The 20,694-nt window shown below is 35.1% G+C and overlaps 1 protein-coding gene across 8 annotated transcripts; it reads right to left on the reverse strand.

Moving 5' to 3' along the window:
- Window positions 1–10,573: 10,573 nt before the first annotated feature.
- Window positions 10,574–19,971, reverse strand: LOC18440718 (uncharacterized). 8 transcript variants are annotated; one of them, XM_088848637.1, is made up of 5 exons: window positions 19,501–19,971; window positions 17,879–18,440; window positions 12,251–12,399; window positions 11,777–11,913; window positions 10,574–10,909 (listed from the first exon to the last, which is right to left on the reverse strand). In XM_088848637.1, the coding sequence occupies exons 2-5, from the start codon at window positions 18,157–18,159 to the stop codon at window positions 10,742–10,744; spliced, it is 735 nt and encodes a 244-aa protein (XP_088704763.1). In that variant the 5' UTR covers window positions 18,160–18,440; window positions 19,501–19,971; the 3' UTR covers window positions 10,574–10,741. The 8 variants fall into 8 exon arrangements, with proteins under 8 accessions (XP_088704763.1, XP_006850919.1, XP_011625750.1 ...); XM_006850856.4 differs by having other exon boundaries at window positions 10,574–10,912; window positions 19,501–19,882; XM_011627448.3 differs by having other exon boundaries at window positions 10,574–10,912; window positions 17,879–18,636; window positions 19,501–19,821.
- Between the last annotated feature and the right edge of the window lie 723 nt (window positions 19,972–20,694).

Raw genomic sequence — 20,694 nt, forward strand, 5'->3', positions numbered from 1 at the left:
CTCGGCTCCATTGGGTTAAGACCAAAACAAATAAATTTTAGATATTTTCGAGATTACAGGAAGAGAGAGAACTCCGGAGACCAAGATGAGCGTGTCCTCTAGAGAGAGAAAGTGAGAGATAGACATGAACGTTTCCTTTTAGAGAGAGAGAGGAAGGGAAGGGAAGAATGAGATGCATGTGGAAAGGGAAAGGGGGATGAGTTTTAGACCTTAGAGAGAGACAGAGATTAGAGAGAGAATGAAGGCCCAATTTAGAGAGAGAATACGACACGAGTCTAGAGAGAGGAGAGAGAGGTGCATGTTTTTAGAGAGACTTTTAGGGGGCACGAAACCCTAGAGCGAGAAAGCGCGACAGGAATGTCAGAGAGAGAGAGAAGACAGAGGCAGCGTTTGATTGCAGAGAAAGAAAGATATGGAGGGAAAATATTCACCAACACGACAATTTTATAGCAAGCGATGTGACGCGAAGAGGCATCAGATGCCCCTGCTTTTGGATCAAAATTACAACTTATAAATTGAAAATTAAGAAAAATTGAATAGGATACATTGCACAATTATTTGTTGTGTTTTTTTTTTAGAAAAGTTTGTGTACAACCGAAGTTCTAAACAATCAAATTAAAGCCTACTTCAAAAATTTCATTACAAGAGGTTGTTTTGATGTTTAAATATCTTCAAATTGATCATCTCGACATCAAGATACATAGAAAAGAGAAAAAATGGATTCCAAATTTTGGAAATAATATATTTTATAAAGCATTTTTGGACCATCAATTTTCAAGATTTTAAAATTTTTATATATCTATCTAGTTTTGAAATTTTATAAATAAAGATAAAAATATATTTTAAAGCTATTATAGTGAATTTTTATCGAACTATTTAAAAGTAGGCTCTAATTTAATTGTTTGGAGCCTAACCTCTATACAAACCGGACCGTTCTTTTTCGTACGTTGTTTTTTTCCTGGTAATGATGCGGTGAGAGAGCAGGGGAATCCAATGTGCAGTGCGCAACTTGTGTCGGTGTGTTTTAGGATGGGTTTCTATGAGTAGGACACTCACATGTATATATGGGCCTCCCTCTAAACTTCATTTTAAAGATGAATTTTTTATTTAATTATCTTTTAAATCAATCATCTAGACTAAGATGATAATAAGTACAAAAGAAAAAAAAAAATTTAAAACTAAAAATATAAATTTTTTATATTTTTCCGTGCACTGTTCAAATGTTAAGGAAAATAGTTTTATGCACCGTGGATCACATTTTTACATATGCAATCCACGAGATATAAAGCGTTCATTTTAAAGAAGGATGCGAATAGGCAGTCCATCTAGAGATAGTTGAATCCAATGGTACAATATATTTGTGCATAAAATTAATATTTTTTAATTTTCACAATGTATTTATTTATTTTATATACATGATCCCCGTGTTAGAGATTACATGTCCTTAAAAATTAGGTCCAAAAATTAAATGGTGACTCATTTCTACATGGCGCAGTTAGCATGCAGCCAACCTGTATATTATAGAAATGCAGGCTTGGCAATAAATATGTTTTTTAATATAATTTTAATCTTAATTTTTAGAGTATATATAATCTTTAGCATGGAGATTGTGAATATAAAAAAATAAAAATTGAAAACTATAAATAATAACTATATTAAAAAAAAAAATGGACAGGCAGTTTTACTTGTTTTTAGATGGGCCACTTATTTGCATCCATCTTTTAGATGGATGCTTTATATCTCTGCACCACATATTGTAGAAATGCGGTCTAACCCGCATGAAACAATTGTTCTTCTATATGGACTCATATAGACTATGTCCATATCTTAATTATGGATTATATACTTTAGTGCTCGCTATCTCATGGAACACTTTTTCGATGTGTTTTAAAGCCCAATGATTTTTTATCCACATGGCTGATCTGAATAGAAATCATTTGGGATTGAACTAGTTATAGGATGTAATTCTTGGGTGTAGTTTCTCCTAAAGTTCTTGTTATATTTTTTTAAGTTTATTTAATTTTTTTCATTGTTTTTTAATTCCCTCTTTATAAATAATTATTTAAAATTTTTATTATATTTTATTTATTTTTAATATTTTTTAGATCACGAATTTAAATTGATCTATACTCGTTTCATATCACCAATCTAGTGATCCGACATAGATTTGTGGGTGAACAATCTGCTCCACTAATTCAGACCGGTGGCACTCTCTTTCGCTCTCTATTATGTTTTAAAATGTGGAATCAAATTTTGGATTGCTGCTCGTATGAATTCGAACAAATGCTCTAAAACGGCCAACTAGTGAAAAATTAGTTAAATGATAATAAAAATCTGAAATGAGATTTGGGGGAGCCTTGGGTTGCACATCCAAATGCGATTTAGATTTCCGATTCCTAGTCCAGATTGCCAAGTTTTTAACCTTACTAATGTACTAAAGGCAAAAAAGAGAGGTCAATGCGTGCAAAAATAAAAGAAAAAGTTTATATAAGATTACAACCTTATGATATAAAAGTAACATAAGATGCAACTTAAAAATCCAATAGGGAAAAGTATTATAAAGCTGGAAAACTTCCAACCAATCATCTCAACTTCCAGATATGGATATAAAAGAAAATATGAACTTCAAATTTTAAAATAGTGACATCATCTATTTTTTAAATTCTCAATTGTTTTAGATTTGTTCTATCTGTACCATATGTGAATTTTCAAATTTTATGATTAAGGTTTAACATAGATTTTCAAGCCATTACAACCTTTCCATTCCAACACCAAAATTGTATCCTTTGGTAAAATTTAGAGGTGCACCTTACTTGTATATGAGACGGACACCTTATACAAACTCGCCTAAAAATAAAATATACGCAGAAATATGAACACACTCTTGCACTCTTCGACCTCTCTCTAGTGTGATAAAGGTGAATTTGGTAGCTCAAACGGGTCCACATTAGGGTTATAAGACATATTGTCTTTGTTTTTGTTTTTTTTTTTTGGGTAGTTCAGCAGGAAGACATATGTCCCTACCCTGTTTTTTAGATAGATTATAGAGTTAGCTTTTTTTTTAAGGTGTCAGCAGAATTGAGAACCACGACAAGATAACTACGCATGGAGGTGATACCACCACGACCTAGTCCCTTTCTTTAAAATGTACATATTTATCATTTTATTGTGTGTTTTTTTTTTCCTATGTCATGGTTCTCTTTTTGTTGCAATGCATATATCTAATTACCACTCCTAAATTGTCTAAATAAGAAAGTAGATATAATTGCACCTTCTTGATCTAGATGCAAACGTAAGTTTTGTGCAAAAGGTGTGGTTTGAACGAGGTTGCAATCTTAAACAGTTAAAGTCATAGATACCTCCAAACTTTGTCATGAGACATGATTTTGGCATCGATAATTCTTAGGATGGTGTAAGAATCAATTTTTACCCCTAATTATAAAATTCTAAACTCTATAATATATCAAATCAAACAGAGAAACACATGAAAATCTTGAAAATAGACAATTCAGATAATGTATTGTAAGATGTACTATTTTTAGATATTGAAATTTCTTTTTTTCTCTATATCTATACATCTCGATGTCGAGATGATCAATTCGATGTTTTTCCAATATCAGAACAATATTTTTTGAAAGATTTTAGAGGTGCACTTTAATTCTACATTTTAAAGTTAAATCACATACCTATGTGATAACTTTTCTAGAAATCAGTAACAAATTTAATGGTGATTTTTGAGGCTTACACACATGAGTGTGAAAGGGTCTCATAGGATCATTACTATTTTAAGATATCAACATTATATAATCTTTTCCCTTGTGTAAATAGGATGACTTCCTATGTTAAAAGAAATAAGATGAATTTACTTTTTGCTTCCTTACTCTTGTGCAAGAACTAGCTTTATCTAAAAAATTATACGTGAAGACCATTTGTATGTAATATATGGAAGTCATGACGACCTTTTACTGTTCAAGAGCCGTGTGTATAACCTCCACATTCCAAATGACCTCGCAATTTAAAATTCCTCTTCCCAAATCTTAGCTATAAAGGATTCGAAGTTTCCAATATACAAATGAATTTACGCAAATCCCTTAGAATTATCGATAATGGAAAAGGTTTTATATAAAGTTGCAACCTTAAAAATGTAGAATTACATAAAAGGTTGTTTTAATGTTGAAAAAACCTCTAATTGATCATCTCGACATTGAGATGTATGATTATGAAAGGAAAAAAAAAGATTTGAGTCCTAAAAATAATACATCTTTCAGTACATTATCTAGATTGTCCATTTTCAAGATTTTCGCATGCTTGTAGATTTGCTTGATTTGGAAATAGATTTTGAGATAATCCTAATAAATTTTTTTACTAAAATTACATGTTATAATAAAATTTGGAGGTGCATCTTAATTGGATTGTTTAAAGTTGCAACCTTATAAAAACCACACCCATACTTAATTGAAGATTGTTTTGCTATAAACATCAAAAAAATGTAGGACCTTAAATATCCTATCTTGTTTTTCTTTTCAAAAGAATAAAAGGAAAATTACATAAAACCCCTAAAATATACTTTCTAGGCACTTTACCCACCCTAATTTTTTTAGCATATTTTCTCAAAAATTAAGTTTTATAACAAATACCCACAATACAAAAAGTTCATTTTTTTGACGAAAATATCCTTCTTGGACATAAAAAATCATTTTTGGATCCCAATAAAAGGAAACGCCGGACCGCGGTTATATATTGTCGGACCCATCCATTATGCTGGACCGGAACTGTACACTGTCGGGCCGCCTATTCCAAACACAATTTTCAATTTTGCTGGACCGTAGCTAACAAATACTGGACTGCTCATTAATCCTGAAACAAATGCCGGACCCCCTCTTCCAAACTCCGGACTGCCATGATGAAGTGTGAGATTGCCATGATTAAGTGCCGGATCATTCCAAATCAGTGACTTAAGCCCCAAACCACCTCTTCCAAACGCCGGACCGCGATGGTCAACGTGTGAGGTAAGGGAGGGGTATTTTAGTCTTATTTTTTTTAATTTTTTTTTAGAGTTGGGGGTATTTGCTAGGAAACATGGTTTTGGGGGAAAAGTTGCCAGGAAAAGTTAGGTTGAGGATAAATCGAGTAGAAAGTCCATTTTTTAGAGTTTTATGTAATTTTGCAAAAAATAAACTTATGAACTTTATGTTCATAAATTTTTTGAAACGTATGACCTTCAAGGTCCTAAAATTGTTGAAGATTGTTCTGAGAAACTTACGACCTTCAAGGTCCTGAGTATTACTTTATTTTTTTTCCCTTTCTTTTTTTATTTAACTTAGGTCGAAGATTGTTTTGCTAGCAAACTGATAAACTTAGGACCTTGAACATCTTAATTTTTTTATTTATTAAATGAACTTAGGACTTTTAGGGTCCAAAATTGTCATGCTAACAACCCGAGAGACTCATATCTTGAAGCTCCCATGTTTTTCATGGTAGCAAGTAACAAAGCGAATCCTGAGTTGAACTTCAACCTTGAAAGTCTGGAATACGGGCAATTTGATCATTTTAGGAAAAAAAAGAAAACAAAAGAAGTACCAATATAATAACGAAAATTTTAGAGGTCTTTTTTAAAATGAAAAATTATGGGATATGAATGATTTTTTTTCAAATATATGTAAAAGTAACATGTATATTGCGCTCTTGCTGGAGCATAAGTTGTACAGTGCGCTCTTGCTGGAGCATAAGTTGTACAGTTCCTCCATCGACCAAAACACTAACTTGGGCACATTTTTTTAGTTTTAAATTTTGGGAACCACCAAGAATTACTAGATAATTATATTCAAAAGACAAAAAATTGAATTTTGAGCTTTCTATTACTGAAATCTCACCTTTTAAAAATTGGACGGTTTTTATTCAATCTTGAGGCTTTTTTTTTTTAATAAGCCCAAGGAAAACACGATTTGAAAATATCTTTTATTAAGTATAACAATGGGTTTAAGTCCCTTGAATTTGTTTCCTAAATTTTACCCGTGGGAGTAAATGGATAGTAAGCTCACTCTAGAGCACAAACTCAAAATTTTACTCCCTCTATCCAAATTTTATCCGAGGGAGTAAATTGGTAGTACGCTCACTCTAGAGCACAAAATCACATTGCTTTTACTCCCTCTATCAAATTTTTACCCGAGTAAATAGATAGTAAGCTCACAAAATCATATTGCTTTTACTCCCTCCATCACTAGAGCACAAAATCATATTGCTTTTACTCCCTCTATCACTAGAGCACAAAATCATATTGCTTTTACTCCCTCTATCACTAGAGCACAAAATCATATTGCTTTTACTCCCTCTATCACTAGAGCACAAAATCATATTGCTTTTACTCCCTCTATCCAAAATTTTCCCGACGAGTAAATAGATAGTAAGCTCACAAAATCACATTGCTTTTACTCCCTCTATCAAAATTTTACCTAAGGAGTAAATAGTAAACTCACTCTAGAGCAGTGTTTACAAAATCGAACCAGAACGGTTAACCGGACATGGGCCCAGAAGCAGTTTAACCATCCTAACCGGTAAATTGACTGATTCAACCGATCCAACAGGACAAGTCCATGGCGGTCAAAAAAGTGTTGAAAAAAAATACAAAAAAAAATCTACTAAAATATGAAAAGCATAAAAAAAATGATTAAGACAAAACACATTCAAATGAAGTTGAAAACTAATGAAAAAAAGATTTTAACCCATTTTATATTTTCTAAGGGCTATTTTTAAAGGGCGTGGTTTGCATAGAGCCTAGGCTCTAAACAATCAAATTAGAGCCTACCTTCAAATAGTGTTGAGAAATGTGGTTTCACTACTGAAAATCAATGATAGCCTTAAAATATATTTTCATATTTATTTATAAAGTTTATAGCTTAAAAAATGTGTAGATCAACAGATCTATGAAAACTTGAAAATCTTGAAACTTGATGGTCCAAAAACGCGTTACAAAATACACTATTTCCAAAACTTGAAATCCATTTTTTTTTCATGTTTTAGGGAAAAGTTTATATACAGCCGAGGCTCCAAACAATTAAATTTGAGCCTACCTCAAAAATTTCACTAGAAGAGGTTGTTTTGATGCCCAAATATCTTCAAAATTGATCATCTCTACACCAAGAAGCATGGACATGAGAAAAAAAGTGGATTTCAAGTTTTAGAAACAGTGTATTTTGTAACGCATTTTTGGACCGTCAATTTTCAAGATTTTCAAGTTTTCATAGTTGTATCGATATACACTATTTTTGAAGCTTTAAATTTTATAAATAAATATAAAAATATATTTTAAGGCTAGTACAAAAATTTTCAATATTGAAACCACATTTCTCGACACTATTTGAAGGTAGGCTATAATTTGATTGTTTAGAGCCTAGGCTGTATACAAACCGTGTCCTTTTTAAAATATTCTAAAAAAGATGGGAAATTATAAAAGTGAGTATTAATGACCAAAACAAATCATTACCATAATGTAAATAATATTTAAAAATGCACTATAAATCAAATTCCTTTTTTTTGAGAATTTATATACATTTTTTTGAATTTTTTTTAATAAAATACCGGTTGATCACCATAACTACCCAAAACTGGAACCGATCACTGGCCGGTTCCGATCTAATCAGGCGATTAGCGGTTAGATCGGGCGATTTTGCGAACAATGCTCTAGACCACAAAATCATCAAGTGCTAACCAATTAGCATATGCAATCCAATGTTTGAAACAGTTAATAAAAGAGACATTTTAAAATCCGACGGTTTACAATCCGAATAGCTTATATGGATGTAGAATCGGACGGGACCGATCCGGTTTTGGAATTGTATGGAACTTGGCATGATTCTCCCCCTAAAACCTCCATTTTTTTTAATTATATCTAATTTTGTTTGTAGTCCCCCTAACTCTCCACCTCATAAATCTTTATTTTGTTTATTTATTAAATTTTTTGATGTCCGGTCCATGTGATTCGAGAATGATTCAGATTTGTTGATCCAGCTGACCTGGATCGAGATTGAGGGTGAACGGTCCGCCCCCACCAATCGTTTTTTCAAGGGTGAGGTTTGTATAAGGTTGCCTCCTTATTATGTAGAATCGTTTTTTCAAGGGTGAGGTTTGTATAAGGTTGCCTCCTTATTATGTAGAAGTAAGGTGCACCTATAAAATTTACTTAGAAATGTCGTTTCTATGTAAAAAACCTTATGATGGTTTCAAAATCGCATTTTATCCTCAGTTATAAGATGTAAATTTTCAAAAATAGTACATATGGAGTGGATAAAGAAACACTTGAAAATCTTAAAAATAGACAGTCCAAATAGCTTGTTGCAAGATGCATTATTTTTGGACTTGAAATTATTATTTTTCTTCATGTCCATTCATCTCAAGGCTGAGATGATTGAGGGTTCTCTACGCTAGAACACTCCCCAGTATAGGGTTTTTGAGGTGCACCATACTTCAACAGTATAAGGTTGCAACCTTATATCTACTTTTTCCTTTTTTTCAAGGGTGTGGTTTCTATAAGGTTGGAACCTTAAACAATCCAATTAAGGCCTGCCTCCAAATTTTATTCTAACATGTAATTTTGGTAAAAAACATTCTTAGGATTTTTTGAAAATTTATTTTTACATCTAATTATAAAAATTTAAACTCCAGAAATGTTTAAAATCAAGTAGATCTATAAGCATATGAAAATATTGAAAATGGATGGTCTAAATAATGTGTTACAAGATACACTATTTTTGGGATTAAAAAACTTTTTTTTTTTCATATTCATACATCTCAATATCGAGATAATTAATTAAAGGCTTTTTCAACGTTAAAACAACCTTCTATAATGGATTTTTAAAGCTCCTATGTAATTCTACATTTTAAGGTTGCAACCTTCTATAAAATATTTCCTTTTTTCAAACATGGGGTAAAAGTAAAAGACAGACGACAAAATCAAGCATTCAATATGGAAATGGAAATGGAAATCTGGGGTGTGTAAGATGGTGGATGAGCTTTTTGACTCCTTTTCAATGCATCTTCAATCCTTGTTAATGACTTGAAGGTCAAATGCTGTCAAAAGTGTCAGTCGAATCCGGAACTCGGTTCTCCGCAACAAATTGCACACTCTTTAAGACAAGTCTCTCTCCCAATTAAAAAAGATGTTTTCAAACTTCTTAAGAATCTCTATTAACAAGTCTCCTCTCTCTCTCTCCAAGAACAAGTTTCTCTCTCTCTCTCTCTCCCCATCTGATCGGGCAATGATCATTAATGCTCATGAAACGACTTAAATTGGATATATATATGTGAAGGCTGACGTCCACCGTCCATCAACCTCACTCATGGACGGCTCAGATCACCCTTCTCATCAACTTACGACAGAAGCCCTTACAATATCGGCATAAATCAGGGCCGTTAACGGGCCAAGCCGGGACTAGTTTTGGGAGGCATGTTAAGACCATGGGCCAGGATTGGTAGCCCCAAAATATGTTTGGCCCAGGTGGGCCCATACAGAGATTTTACTAAGTACATATGACAATAAATATTGTTTTCGTATACCCAGTCTGATTCCTTTATGGGCCCGAGTTAGGCCCAAGACGTATTCTTTTTAGGCCTAGGCCAGGATAGGGCCTAGCCTACATTGTTTCGGGTCGAGATTAAGCCAAGGATACAAATGTCAAACCCGACCGGTTAACAACCCTAGACTTGGGGTCTTCTTTTAGGCCTTGGGGACTAGCCTCAAGGGCCGCGAAGACCCTGTTATCCAGCTACACAGGTTAATGGGCATGGGATATTGGGGCCCTACCGTTATATTGCTCCTTTATGGTGGCTTGAAGTTCACATGAGCAGTCGGATATAGTTTCTTTTTTCACTTCATGTTAGTTTTTCAGTTTGATTATTTCCTACTTTCCTCTCTCACTCACTCATTGCTCCTATGACCTATCTTCTGTCCCCCTTTTTTTTTGTTTTTTTTGTTGCTGATTGTGTTGCGCCACCGTGTTGTTCTTGTTATTCTCTTGGGCGCCGTTTTAGTGTAGGTAGTCGTCATGTCTTATTTTCTTGTGCACCGACCTAACTAACCGTGGCATGTGATTCAGGATTGGAGGGAATGTGGTTATGGAGTATCCGTTTGAGGTTGTAGATGCGGGAGTTGAGTTTTCGGAGGGGATATCTTTGGAAGGAAGTGGTGTGTGTAGTTTAGGTGAGGTCTTAGGCGGTAGGTAGGTAGGTGGTATAGGAGCCTTTGGGGGTGAAGGTATAGGTTGTGTTTGGATGTCTTGAGGGCTTCTTCCTCTCTTTCCTATTGTCCCTGCTCCCAAAAATATTTACTTAACGTTAAAAAAGAAAAAAAAATAAAAAGAAAAAAAAAATACCGTATTAATGCCAAAAAGATTTGCCTAGATATAAAAGTGGGCAACCCTCGTCACCCAATGTCCATGAACAAACAAATAATTGGTTGACGCTTGACGATTTGCAACACTATGTTCTAGACTCAATTCTTATTAGGGTAATGGCCCTCTCCCCACTGACTCTTCCAAAAGAAAAAAAAAAAAAAACACAGACAAATACAGATAGAATATTTTCCCACTAACCCCAATAAGATATATATCGATGAATTCTTCCTTTAAACTTCATATTTACAATTAAATACAAGAAAATTGTAATTAGTTGAATTTAATTACAAGATGGAATGATTACTCACAATTTGTATTACAATAATGACTACATTTTATTGGAAGCTTAATTATTAATAACCCAGCCATGAAGATGGCAATGGCTGAAACCTATACCTGGCAGATGCTAATACATCATGATATTCCAAACTATTGAAACAGTCTCTAAAATCAGTTAAAAGCCTTTCAAAGATCCTCCACCTCACTCTTTGAGATTTGGCAAAGGGGAAGTGAGAAAATGCCTGCTGGAATACAGGGTTAAAAAACATGAGGAAGTTAGTTCTGATAATGATTAAAAAAATATGAGGAAGTTAGTTCTGATAATGATTAAAAAAATATTATATTCAATAATTAAAAATGGCAAGTGAGAATGGATATGGAGCTAGACAATTCCAGGCTGAAAAAACCTGAAATCACCTGAGTCCCCTATTTTTGGTTATATGTGTGTGTGTCTATATATATATATATATATAAAAAAGGGATTGTCTGCAAAGAGACTATTTATCTTTTGTACATGGAGGTAATAATCATTTTTGTCCCTTAAATTACAAAGTGGGTGGTTGTAAACGTGTCAGAATAAACACAAAGTTCCTAAAAAAAATTCTCGAACTTTGTAACTTATTTTAAGCCATCCACTTTGACATCTAATTAGTGAGAATGATGGTGACCTCCATGTACAAAAGGTAAATGGTCTCTTTGTAGACAATCCCATATATATATATATATATATATATATATATATATATACACACACACACACTTCATTAAATGTTCCCTAGACTCAGACTTGCCCAAGTTGGACAGCATGACTCGGCTTCAGGACCTTGGTGTGTCTGAGCCTGAGCCCATGTTCGCCTTTTTAAACACTATTTACAATATCAAATGGATGGTCCATATTTCCCCAAATGAACCATGCCCCACTCGTGTGTATTGGTACCTCGAGTATAATATAAAGATTCCAACAAAAAATGGAGGAAAGGGGCATAGATATGGCTGAAATGGATGAAAAAATATTTATAATTGAAAATGGAGGGAACAGATGTAGTTATGACTGAAAATAGAGGAAATATAAACTAAAATGGGGCAAAAAATATGGAAAGATAGCTTACCTCTCCTTCTTGTGCTAGTTGTTTAAGGAGATGAAAGGTGTGCTCATTTTCTTCCAAATTGTTGATGACAGCTAGCCAAACTTGTGAGGCGAGCTCGTGGGCCTTTTCTCTTGATTTTCCGCAAGCTATAAATTGATCTGAGCAACAATAAAAAAGGGTGTTAAGGATAAGAAAATAACATCTAAAGGAGACAGGAAAATAATTATTCACCAAAGCAGGCTCAGGTCTACTAAATTCATAAATTCCATTCTCTCATTTTGCATTCCTATCTATCTTCCAATTTCTCATGAGGCATCTGCATTTTTATTACTAATTTATCTTAAAAAGTAATAAATATTTATGCTTAAAAAATTTCAAAACAACTGAGCTATGCCCTATCTGATTCTTTAGCTAGCTGACTCCAAGGTCTGAGTACACAACACTCACAAATTAAATAATATCACATGTTCAGAAATAAAAGGAAAAAAGACAAACCTATTATTGTTCCATGAAGTATCCCAGAAGGAGGAGCAGTTGAAAGCTCAAGTTGCTCCTTTAGAAACAAGTAGGTGTGACCAGCAAGCTCATCTATCCCATCATCAAATGCAAAAAAATGTTTGCTTACATACAAGGCAGCATATCTCCTGAAAATGAACAAAACACAAAATTTTAGAGTTGAAATATTCATAATTTACTGCGAAGTGTATATAGCATTGATTTGTTCAGAGTGCATGAGAAGCAAACCGTCTATGCTCTTGTTTTGTTTATTGCGATACCCAAATAAATCTACTTAGATATAAACATCCAACTAAATACTAGACTAGTTGTCAACACATTTTCTGAGTCATTTTAGAAAATTAATTTGCATTGGGGAAGATTTTATTTTTATTTTTTGATATGTTAGGTGTGACGGTAAAAGGCTCGGGTAGCCAGCCAGAGCACGGGTTCAAGTCCTGAGAGTGATTACTTTGTGCATAAGCCAAAGGTTAGGACCGTTTCTAGTCCACCCCTCCCGGGACCCTGCTTAGGGACCAGCACCGAGTTACGGCCCTTTACGGCCCCGTTTTTTTTTTTTTTTTTTATATGTTAATAGTGGGAATGGAGGGCGGGACGTTATGTTGACGTATCCGCCCCCCTAACCACCCGTACTTCCCACTCTTTGCTTATCAATGTGGTGGTGGTCAACACAGCAGTGTTGCTATCAGCTTTTGCAATGGACTCTGTATTGAAAATGCTGTTCCTAAGGCAACTTTTACAATATGAAAGGAAAGACCTCATGAGATCTTGTGTTTTTTAATTCATATTGTATGGTTTTACTATATAGGATGCTTGCTAACAGTGTTAAGAAGGGGAACTAAAATGATGGGAAATGAAGCATTAATCATATGAATATTTAAACAAGGTCGAAGGCAAAAAGAGAGACGTGAAATTGTTAAAATATTATCAATGAGGGTGAACTTCGTAGGGCAAAAATTATACTTCTAATCGGAATAAGTGTCATACTCAAAATTTTCATGCATTTGGGCTGTATCCTAAGAAATATTGGGGAGATAGAACAGGACTATGAAGAGCTTAGAAGATTAAATTTTTAGCAATCAAATTTAGTATGATGGACTGCTTTACTCATTTCACCAAAAAAAGGTCATAAACATCATCATCATCATCGTCATCATCATCACCCAAGCCTTATCCCAACTATTTGGGGTCGGCTACATGGATCTTGTTCCTCCATTCTTCTCTATCAAGGGTCATATCCTAAGTAAGACTCAAAGTCATCATTTCTTCTCTTACTACTTCTATTCATGTCCTTTTAGGCCTTCCTCTTACCCTTTTAAAACCTTGAACCAAATCGCACCTCCTAATTGGTGTTGTATTAGGTTTATGCTGCATAAAAAAGGTCAGAAGCATAAAAGGATGAAACTATGACTAGTTTTACTCTAGAATAGAGTTGGCAATGGGCTGGGTAGCCTGGAAGGGCTAAGCCGAGGCTTGGGACAGCACATGCGGCCCATAGGGCTGGGTAGATCATGGCCAGTCCGACCCAACCTGGCCAAATCTAAAGAAAGGGCCTGGGCTCATCCTTTCCAATGGGCCGGGCCATGGCCAGGACCAAAGCCTGGGCTAGGGCTATGGCCTGTCGATCCTGTGTCCATACCCATCACCTGCACTACTCCACACATCTCCAGTGTACTCCAAGCCTCTTCTCCTTCTTCGTTTCTGGTATCAGTTTGAGTCTAAAGCATAACCTAACTTATATATATCTTGCATCCACTAAGCTCGGGGAGAATTTGTTTCCCTCATAAAGGGCAAACACCTTTTACCCACTGTTTTGGTCTAAATGTGACACATTGAAGAGATGGTTTCTGCCCAAATTTCACAATAAACAACCAGGGAAGTCAACAAGGACAATGCAACAATGTCTAAGTTGCTGAATTGAATATTAACATTTGTTAGAATTTTCCAAATTCGAACAATAGATCCAACCTTTAGACTCATTTCCAATAAAAAAATCTCACGCCAACTTGCTCAAAATTTAAAATAAAAGATTGGTGTGCAGTTGATCCTAAAGTTTTTTTGTTTAATAGATGCTAGAGAATTTAGACTTATCGAGAACATTAACTTAGACACAAAATGACAATTGGAAGGAGGAGGAGACCAACTTTCGAGTTCCGGATCAATTTCAAGTCTCATATCCTCACAATAGGAATGACCTTTCAACCATGGGTAGTCTCTAGATCAATAGATTTCCCAGCATGAAAAACCCATCTACATGGAGGAAGAGATACTCTCTACCAAATGTTTAGGGGCAGAAAGACTGGAAAGATATCAGCGCCAAAGAAATATGGAACTTCAACCATATAGGATGCATAAATGAGGTCTAAATATTAGCAACTTTCAATTATTTCAAGCTAATTTGCGACCCAAAAAACTACTCTATCATCAGCGTTCCTCAATCTAAGATGACCGTTGATTTTAATTGCCAAAAACCTTCTAACATGCTAAACTTCTATAGGAATGCTAATTCGAACCATATCATCATTATCATTATCTTTGCCTTTTCCCAACTAATTGGAGTAGGCTACACAAATCCTGGTCCGTCATTCTGCTCTATTAAGGGTCATATCCTCAATATAGCTATAAGTCCCAATATCTTTTTTCACTACTCCAACCAGGTTCTTTTGTATCCCTTGCCCTTTTTAAACCTTCCACTTGAACTAACTCGTACCACCTAACAGGTGCTGTATTGGGTCTGCGCCACACATGGCCAGCCCACGTAAGCCTACTTTCTCATATCTTATCATTTATTGGTATCACACATAAATTCTCCCAAATATGTTCATTTTGAATTCTATCCCTTCTCGTCTTGCCACCACCACCATCATCATTATAGCCTTTTTCCAATTAATTGGGGATGGCTACACGAATCCTGGTCCGCCATTTTGCTCTATTAAAGGGCATACCCTCATTGAGGCCATAAGTCCCCACATCTTTTCGGACTACTCCAACAACGTCCTTTTGGGCCTACCCCTTACTCTTTTCAGTCCTTCCACTTGAACTAACTCGCATATCCTAACAAGTGCTATTTTTGGTCGGCGCCACATATGGCCACCCCACTTAAGTCTACTCTCTCTCATTTTATTGCCTATTGGTGCCACACCTAAAATCTCCCGAATGGATTCATTTCGAATTCTATCCCTTCTTGTCTTGCCACTCATTCATCTCAACATCCTCATCTCTGCTACACTCATTCTATGGGTTATTGTTTTTTGTCTGCCCCATAGAGCAAAGCTGGTCTCACAGCTGTCCTATAGAACTTGCTTTTTAGCTTCATTGATATGTGGTAATCACATAGCTCTTGTTGCACATCTCCACTTCGCCCACCCAGCTCTAATTTGTGCGACATCTTCCTCAATCTCTCTATTTTCTTGGATTATCGACCCAAGATAGCAAAAGTGCGGTCTTTTTTTGTACTTTCTTATCGTCAATCTTAACTACTTCCTCTTCTCTGCTTCTATTATTACTAAACTGGCATTCCGTATACTTTGTCTTAGTCTGGCTAATTTTAAAACCTTTAGATTCTAAGGCATCCCTCCAAAGTTCCAACTTTGTGTTGACGCCGTTTCGGGTCTCATCGATTCAAACTATATCATCTGCGAACAACATGCACCACGGTACCTCATCCTGTAGGTGCCTAGTTAAGTCGTCCATAATTAAGTCAAAGAGGTACGGGCTCAATGCTAAACCTTGATGTAGACCTATTGTCACTGAAAACTCACTTGTCTCTCCACTAGTTATTTGTACACTAATTAGTGCTCTATTGTATATATCTCTCACCAAGTTGATGTAGTGTCTAGAGACTCCTTTCTTTCCCAACACCTACCAAATCAAATCTCGAGGTACTTTATCATAAGCTTTCTCTAGATTAATAAACGTCATGTGGAGGTCTTTTCCCTTCGCCCTAAACTTCTCAATTAGTTGCCTAAGTAGGAAAATAGCCTCAGTTCACCTTTCTGGCATAAAACCAAATTGGTTTCAAATACACTCGTTTTATGCCTTAGTCGTTGCTCAATCACTCTCCTAGAGCTTCATAATATAGCTCATAAGCTTGATTCCTCGATAGTTCGTACAAATCTGTATGTCTCTTTTGTTCTTGTAAATGAGTATCACAATACTTTTTTTCCATTTGTCTGGCATTTTCTTTGTTCTCAACTCCTTATTGAACAGCTTCATCAGCCAGTCAAAGCTAATCTCCCCCACGCACTTCCAAACCTCTATCGGGACACCATCTGGTCCTAAAGCCTTTCCTATCTTCATCATTTTCAAAGCTTCTTTCACTTCCGACATCCTAATCCTACGAATGTATCTATAACCTCCTGCCTCATTTGTATCAACAATTCCTTCTATTGCTATGTTCCCATTGTCTTGCCACCATAGTGAAACCTATTTGTCACTCTAGAATGAAGCCACTGATCAAAACAAGCAGAGCAGATGCAATAAAAATCTGAAACTAAGGCAAACCCAACAAATAAACTGCATTTTGCCCACCATAGAAAGGTGACCTGAAAACTAGCATGGAATAATATACAAAGAAACATTACTATCCCTATGCATATATTATAACACATACCTGGTACAACACACTTTCAGTTGCTCCATGATCTTAACTTATTGAGGAAAGGTATAAGTCCATTAGCAGGAACATTGCTAGACTATGCAGTGAAATTGCCAAAACTGAAGTGATTATTTAAAACATTTAATACCTAGGGAGTATCCTCGAGGCTCTCTTTCAGAAACTCCAACTTAGTACACATTTTACAATAGGATAGTAAGCCATTTTTTGTCACCGTCCTATTTTAGGACCTCAAAATTTTGATGAATCAACCACATATATTTTAACATAAAGGTCTGAGCTCCGAACATAAGCACAATCCTCATCTCAGTAACAAGGGGGCTTCGATCGGATGTCAGTAACTCATAACTAATGTCAGAGATGCTCACAAGTACAGCCAGATCAAACAAGGACACAAGAACGAAACCAATATTGGGAAACATATATAAAACTTGTTTCTCTCTATTAAAACCCCGAGTTTCTTGGGTATGCTCTTCATCTGATGTTTTGCTAAAGCCTCCAGAACTTCTAAACTTTCAAATTAGTCATTCTGTCTCACTATAATCAGCAAAACTCTCATGGTTTCAACTTTCAAGAAGAAGAAGAAATATCGAAAGCAGTAAAGTTACCCAACAACCCATGAAGATAGCTATGAATTAATATGGGATCTTCAACGTCACCACGTGGTTGAGGGGCCTGAAATATCAATTCTCATAGTACATACAAATGCATAACATAAGCAAATTAAAACCCATAACATGCACTAACATGGAAGAGACTAAAAGAAGATGAAGTTGAGAAACTATAAGCAAGTCAAAGCAGCAAAAAGGCCAGCTAATAGCATGTGAAACCTCAGGAATTCAGAGTTTTCTTTTTCTTGATGATTAGAGGAATTCACGATTTAAAGAAAAATCTCAATAATTTAGAAGAAACAGATTCTTAAAATCTCAGAAATTCACAATGAGAAAGAAAAAGCTCAGGAGTTCAGAAGAAACAGATTCTTATAATCTCACCTTTTGCTTAAACCACGAGGAATAGGTCCCGGCCATCGCTTCCCTTGTCCAGCCAAAGGCCAGGTCCGCACAAGAGCAGTTTGCCACAAGCACTCTCCTCGAAATAAATTGGCCCACTGTTTCTTCACACATGATATTACCGCCCACTCGGAGATAGGTAGGCGAATGAAGATCTCTATAAGAAGTTGATCAGGAAGCATGTCAAATGAGCTTTCCATCATTTTCTCAATCTCATGACTTTCCACCATTTCTTGGCCAATTGAAATGTCAACTGTATTCATAATCTCCTCTCTCTCACACAATTTGGGGACTAGGCCGAACCCGACCAGCACAGTAATATTTGGCGTGTAAATGCACGATATTTTTTTACCATGGGAGCATACCTTAATTAGAAACACGGGACCACAACCGTCGATCACAGGTTGGTTTTCTCATAAGTTTCAGGGTCCACTAAGAGCAATAACAGAATTTTTTCTATATATCATGCAATCGTCATCCACTATCAAACCAAACACATCATATACATGCATTGCGGCTGAGGCTGAGCTGCTACCCATCCACTCTAGAGAGAGAGAGGAAGAGGGCAACGTAAGTTTTCTTTCTTGCTAATGTGAAAAAATACAGTCTGATGTTGCTAAGGTACTTTGCCAAGGATTGAGGTTCCAAAAATTCATATGGAAGTGAATGAAAACCCCAAATTCTTATCTCCAAATAAATCCAAAATTTCAAAGAACTGGAATACCAACATTCTCAAAAGCCTACATGCGACAAATCAATAAACAGACATCATAATACAGTTCAAATAAACTAACAGCAACATCTTCTAGAAGACCACAACACATACTCTGAAAATTTGATCAATAGGCAAGACAATTATGCTTGAACAGACAAGAAAACCAATATATTCTAGGACACATATATGGATATATGAGCTAATAATAGAGGTTAAGAACTAACAATCCATGACAAGCAAACATATATTTTAGTTCTCTGCACTAACTGCTACAGAAAATAGTCACTCTGCAAAAGAGGTAAACAAGAAATAGGGGAAGGAGAAACGATTGGAACTAATTTTTTGGCTAACAACTGATGTTTGGTGGCCCAATCTAGTTCTAAAGAAGTGAAGGAGAATTTGGATAAACTTCTAGAGAGAGAGATACAGACAATTAAACAAAATTTTGTGTGCATACTGGATCCAGCAAAAGTCGATGGTTGAAAAACAGCCCATCGATGAACAAAAATACACTGATTTTGTTTATTTATTATTGTCACCAAAGAATAGAGATCAGAGCTTCCAATAGAAATAGAAAATAGAGTCAGACAAGTAAACACACAAAACCCTCCAATTATGCAAACAAACAACCAAATTTCTCACCCACCTATCCAGTTGCGTTAGAAAAGAAAAACCCAAAAACCAGAGAGAGAGTTCAGTTAATTTGGACAGAGAAATAAACCAGGAAAAAAAACAGTAATTTGCAAAATTCCGGAACATTAAACGTTTAAATTGAAAGTTTAATGGATTCTACAAAATCCATGCTCGACATTTTATAAAAATAAATACAAAGAGAAAAAGAAATAATTACAGAACGAAATGCAATAAAACAAAAGGGAAGAAAACGTACCAGTGAAAATAACCTCCGAAGTGTAGAGTGGGGAGTAAAGAGGTGACACAAGCGGATAAATGCAGTCCCGCGAAAATAATAAATTACTCTTTGATTGTAGTAGGGTTTGATATCTTAAAACGTAGAAATAAGGTCCACCTCAATAACTAAGAAAATAAGGTGTGGTTCGCATGGTAACGTTAAACAAGCAAAATAAAGGCAGCTCTAAATTTTGGGTTTACCTTTTGGTGTCACGATTACTTACAACCGTCTGATATGGAATCTATTGGCTTGGATGTGTCATAACATTTGAGAAAATTTCTTCAAGTATATGGAGGTCACAATTACTGACACCCATGGGATGCGATGTAAAATATGATAGCTTGAGTGTGTTACAAAGTTCGAAAAATTCTATTAAAAGTTTGAGCTTTGTCAATGAAATAAATGCAGCCATCCAATTTTACATCCAATAGTCAAGATTAATTGTGACCATCTTGTACCAATAGTAAATGGTCTCATTATATACTTTCCTTTAAATTTTAACATAAGATATAATTTTAATGTAAAAAATTCTTAGATGACACAAGAATCTATTCTCATCTCTAATTATAAATATTAAAATTTAAAAATAATTTAAATCAAATAGATCTATAAACACATGAAAATCTTGAAAATTGACCATCTAAATAATATGTTACAAGATACATTATTTTTTGACTCAAAATTTTTTTTTATTTCCACATATCTTGATGTTAAGACTATCAATTAGAGGGTTTTCCAAAATCAAAATAACTTTTTATAATGAATTTTTGAGGTGTACTTTAATTCTATAGTTACAACCTTATGTAAACTTTTTCCTTGAAAAATATAGTGCACTCCTCTACTCACAGGAGTAATACCCAATGTTGTGGGGCAGAGTTGAGATTAACAAACAAGCAAGTACGAGACACGGCCTTCATCGGTTGGTTTGAGGAATGTGATGACTGTCCCTACTACTAATCTAAGGGGTTCCTTTAAGGAAGATATAGGTCCTCGCTCACAGTAAATAGGCTGGCTATTGTTGAGGTTGAAAAATGTGGATAATGTTTTGATAAGGCTGCACTACTATCACAGTAAGTAAAGCCTCACCCCAAAACTCACATAAAATTGTAGCTCTGGCGTCAAAAAATTCTCAAATCGATCATCTTGACATTGACTTTTATGGTTGTAATACAA

The sequence above is a fragment of the Amborella trichopoda genome, chromosome 1 (genome assembly GCF_054954075.1).
Source record: "Amborella trichopoda isolate Santa Cruz 75 chromosome 1, AtrichopodaSantaCruz75HAP2 v2.0, whole genome shotgun sequence".
NCBI lineage: Eukaryota > Viridiplantae > Streptophyta > Magnoliopsida > Amborellales > Amborellaceae > Amborella > Amborella trichopoda.